Source organism: Quercus robur, chromosome 8, assembly GCF_932294415.1.
Source record: "Quercus robur chromosome 8, dhQueRobu3.1, whole genome shotgun sequence".
Taxonomy (NCBI): Eukaryota; Viridiplantae; Streptophyta; class Magnoliopsida; order Fagales; family Fagaceae; genus Quercus; species Quercus robur.
Genome location: NC_065541.1, coordinates 48744630 through 48749674, shown reverse-complemented (window position 1 = coordinate 48749674; position 5045 = coordinate 48744630). Strand labels below are relative to the sequence as shown.

Below are 5045 nucleotides of genomic sequence, written 5' to 3'. Positions count from 1 at the left end.
ATGTGATAGAGAGTCTATTGGAAAATGTATTTGAAAAAGTGGGTAGTTAAAAGCTAAATGTCACTGTTCATTCTCCAAATAGGCAAAAATTAGACAAAAATTTGGTGAGACTACTGGAGATGCTCTAAAAAGAGGAAAAATAAAATAACTCCAAACATCCCAATACGACGCCGTCTCCTCTAGATATTTTTTGGTCATCTGTGTGATCCAGATCAATTTTTCATTTTCAATCAGCCCCACGAAAAGTTAGAGAGAGAGAGAGAGAGAAAAAACAGAGACTGTTATTTGCTGCTTGTGGTTTTATTATCTGTGTGTATTTATCGAGGTTTTGAATTGGAACTCATCAAACCCAGAGCCATATAGAACCAAACTTGTCTGAATATTCTGAGTCAAAGGAAAGAGTTGATGATGGCGAATCTATATGTAAAGGCGGCGCCACCGGTGGATCTGAATAGGAACACAGAGTGGTTCACATACCCAGGTGTTTGGACCACTTACATCCTTATCCTCTTCTTCGCTTGGCTTCTTGTCCTTTCAATCTTTGGCTGCTCTCCTGGCATGGCCTGGACCATTGTTAATCTCGCCCACTTCGCTGTACGTTCATATACTCTCTCTTTCTCTGTTCCTGTTTCTGGGTTTTGATTAAAAATTGTTATTTTACATGTGGGTTTGGTGTTAAAGTTCCTGATCGTGTTTGTGCTGTGTGGTTTTGGTGGTTTTTGAGTAAAAGAAAGAATACCCATGTTGTGAATTGTTTTTATTTGGGCATGTATTTTGTTTGTTTGTGATTTTGCTGATTTTGCATTAGTTATCTTCTTGATAGCTGAGTAGGGGTTTTAGGGTTTAAGATGGTTGGTTATTTGTATGTTGTGATTGAAGAGAGAAGACCCAAGTTTTAAATTTTTTATTGTTTCAAATTGAATGTAGAATTTGCTTGATTATTGGCTGTGGAGAAGTGGGTGTTTGTTGGATTTTGGACTTTATGGGTAGAAAATGAGAGTAGTCTTTTCAAGTTATCTGAGATTTTTTATAAGTCAATTGGAGGGGATAGTATGCATTAAACTGCTTAATCTTATGTGTCACTCATTTTGCTAGTGGAGAAATGTGAATATGTCCCTAACTGAGTCAGGCAGTTGTATTAGACTCAGTTAAATGTTTAAATTTTTGCGAGGTGTTGTCACTTGACTCAATACGAGTTTATTTTTTTCTTTTATGCTAAATTGTACAATGTTTTGGACTGGAAATTTAAATTGGCCCGATTTAGTTCACAGGCATTTTGTATTGATTAAAGAGAGGCAATTATGGAAATGTGGGGGGAGTGTCAAATAAGAGACTTTTGTTTTCATGATTTAGATTTGGTAAATTCTTTTTTTTTTTGATAAGTAATAAGTTTATTGATATCAAAAAAGGAACACCCTAGTACACAGGGAGTCTACAAGGGGTCACCTCTCTAGTCTTGTATTCACTTATCCAAAAAAAAAAAAAAAAAAAACTCTAGTCTTGTATTTATTCTTCACTATAAGCCGAGCATCTTATACCTTGTCTTAGCGAACATCTTTCCTGTTCCCTAGTTGGCCTCTTATTAGGAATTTTTTATTTTTTGTTCTTTGCAATGCCTTGGGAGGTAACTGGAAAGGTGTGAATAGACCAATACATATAGATAACTTGACCAAGTTAAACCTGTATACTTTGAGGTCTTTGAAATTTTTCTGCCGTTTACCTATTAAAATAAACGTTTCTCTCTTTTATAAGTGCTTGACTGATGGATTTGGTGAAATGAACGACTGGATTTTGATATACAATAGCAGAATGTAGCTACTTATATATGTTGTTTTATACTGGCTTAATTTTTTTTTCTTTTAGTGGTTCAATTTTGTTGTAAGGATGATCGGTCCCCACCCCAACCCAAAAAGAACCACTTTTTGCTCTAGCCAATCGCCCCTTCAAATGGTGGAGGGTGAGGTCACGGTTGTCAATTTTTAATGGGTACGTGAATTGAATTTTTATTAATTTAAATTCACTTGAGACAAGGCCTAGTGGCCAACCTAAGAACCTTTATTTAGGTAAACATTTGAAAGGCTTAAGTTATTGGTTTATTCTTCTGCTCTGTGAGTTTATGCCTTTCACTGTTAGGTTAAGTTGCTTCACTTCCCTGTATTGCATGAATTTATTATGTTCCTGTTCCCTCCAGGTCACTTATCACTTTTTCCACTGGAAAAAAGGAACTCCATTTGCTGACGATCAGGGGATCTACAATGCACTGACATGGTGGGAGCAAATAGATAATGGAAAGCAGCTCACACGCAACAGAAAGTTCTTAACTGTTGTTCCTGTTGTGCTGTAAGTTTACTTCTATGGTATTACACAATATGTTCAAATTTGTAAATTCAGTTTATATTTCACTCAACCTTTTCTCGAGGGTGTTTTTGTCATATAATTTGCATCAGCCTGCTTGTGAACTATTAATTTTTTAAATTGGTACGTAATATGTGCATGCTGAGGTGTTAATTTTATAATCTTATGAAGATCTTCTTGTTGTCAAGTCTGTTGACATCAGCTTGTTTGCTGTTAAATTTGGTTCTTCATCAGGAAAGTCTTTGTTCTCTCTCTCTCTCTCTCTCTCTCTCCGCACATGTGTGTGGAGGGTGACGTCCATGACACCTCCTCCCTTTGTAAGAGCAATGTGGAGGGTGAGGTTGTGGGTTCAAGACATACTAATATGTGTGTAACTTTTTTTTTTTTTGAGAAGAAGAAGAATATGTGTGTAACTTTCTAATATAAAAAATGTCTTAGACCAGCTACTCATTATTATTTCTGTGTCCTGCGCATGCTTTATAGAATTGATTCTTTAACACCACTGGTTTTTATTGACCATCCATCTGTCTTCAATATTCTTAAGTTATCCCATGTCTACATTGTACTCTGTACAGACTACATAGGAGATAATTAGAAGAACAATTTATCATTTATAAATTAAAATTTATAATTTCCTCGAAAGTTCAGGAGTTTTAGCTATATTTATCTAATTGTACAATGACCTTCTTGTTTGAGTATTTTGCCTGTTTACCATTGCCCTAAGCACCAAAACATTTTTATGCTAGTATTTATTATTGTTGATGCAGGACAGAAGCCGTAATGGGCTCTGATACCAATTCTGATGTAAACTCTTTACGATCTTTTATGAGATCTTGAAGAATTCTTGAATAGAGTTTGATGTTCAGGGTTTAGGTAGGGTTAAGTAATAATAATAATAATAATATACATATATTTGGATCTTGAATGAATTGAAGGTTGTTTGGTGTCAAAACAGTTAATAGAACAAGAAACAAAAAAAGAGAAACCATAGGCAATCACACCTAGGAAAGAGAAGGCAACCATGTCCTCAAAGTTTAAAATAACCTGCTGGAATTTTACTGAATTCAGTCTCTTTGTTTCTATCTTTTATTGAATACATAAATACTCTTTTATACGCTATTGCCAATACTACTTCTACTGGACTCCTAAATATTCTTTTCCTAGAAAGACTAGTACTTTTAATAATAAATAAAAAGTAATTACGATTTAAGATCTTCTAAACCAAATAGAAAAATGACTCAAAACATAAAATAAGACTCATGGGCGGAGTGAAAACCCAATGCATCAGAGAATGAACAAGTTTTCAATACCAACGGCAGCTCCCTACAAGCCCACTACAGCATATTCCTGAAAATTTGGAAATTGCCAAACTGCTCATAGTAAAACTTGATTAAAAGCTGAATTAAAAACTTTCTAACCCAAAACAATTAATACTTACTCAACAATAACTAAAGTAGCCTATGTATAGAAACATTGGCCCCATTTAATCATATCTTGTCATGCAATAGTGTCCTGTAATAGAGTCTGGAGTACACAAGTTGCAAGATGCTCATTGAAAACCTCACTGACATCAGTTTCACAAATGAAATGTCCATTAAGATAAGTGGAACCTTACATAACTTCCAATGTTCTGAAATATTTTCCCTAGTTTGCATCAAGGCAAGAAAAAATGAAAAAAAAAAATGTGCTTGTTGGAGTTTAGATAGCCATGGAGTCCAAAAATTGTTCTTGCTGATAGTAGGAGTCCGTGTTTTGTTTAAGGTTGTTTAATTATAGATGCCAATGAGTGCTAGCTCAATTGGCACCTCCTCTCCTTGTAAGGGCAAGATGGAGGGTGAGTTTGTAAGTTCAAGACTCACATATAATTACCAATAAAAAAAAAAAAAGGCTGTTTAACTAGGATACAGAAACCTTGTGGCATGTTTTTATCTAGCATTGTGCTTTAATCTGCAATTTTTACTTGTCTTTGGTTTTGGAGGCCCTCACAGTTGAAACACATGCATGGTTTGGACATACTCATGCTAATTACTTGGATCTTGTTACTGAAACCTGCACTAGATTCACTTTGATATTCTTTTCTGTGTTGAGACAGGTACTTGATAGCCTCACACACGACTGACTACCAGCATCCTATGCTCTTCCTCAATACTCTTGCGGCGATTGTGCTGGTTATTGCCAAGTTCCCTAATATGCACAAGGTCCGGATCTTTGGAATCAATGCAGATAAGTGAGTAGGGTATGCATCAGGAAGGTGTGCTTAAGAGCCTCATATCCTTCGCTTGTTCTGGTAAAAAGTCATTGTATAGTAATCAGAACTGTGAGGATTTTCAGATATATATAATGTTTTGTGCAAACTGTTTTTCAAGCTTCTGGGTGATTGAAAGAAAAAATATTTGTATGGAGTTATCTTTGTACAGTAGAGAAATTTTATGTATCTGGATTATCATGGTGCTGTTATCAGCTTATCACATATTTTGACATTGCAATTATATTCATTCTAAAACTTAAAAAGTGAAAAGTTATACTAGATTAGCATATATGGTAAGAAATTTGACAGTTCTTGTTTGTGATAACAAAGTGTTTCTCATTAAAGTTGTACCTTTTTATGTCTGAATTCGTGTACCATTTAAATTACTGATGCTTTCAATTTTCAATTCTCTGTGCATGGTACACAAGGCCTTTTTAAATTG

The 5045-nt window shown here is 34.9% G+C and overlaps 1 protein-coding gene across 1 annotated transcript; it reads left to right on the top strand.

The window, feature by feature from the left end:
- Window positions 1-214: 214 nt before the first annotated feature.
- Window positions 215-4844, top strand: LOC126696791 (uncharacterized). The gene is made up of 3 exons (XM_050393513.1): window positions 215-594; window positions 2192-2340; window positions 4448-4844. The coding sequence occupies exons 1-3, from the start codon at window positions 406-408 to the stop codon at window positions 4584-4586; spliced, it is 477 nt and encodes a 158-aa protein (XP_050249470.1). The 5' UTR covers window positions 215-405; the 3' UTR covers window positions 4587-4844.
- The last annotated feature ends 201 nt before the right edge of the window (window positions 4845-5045 follow it).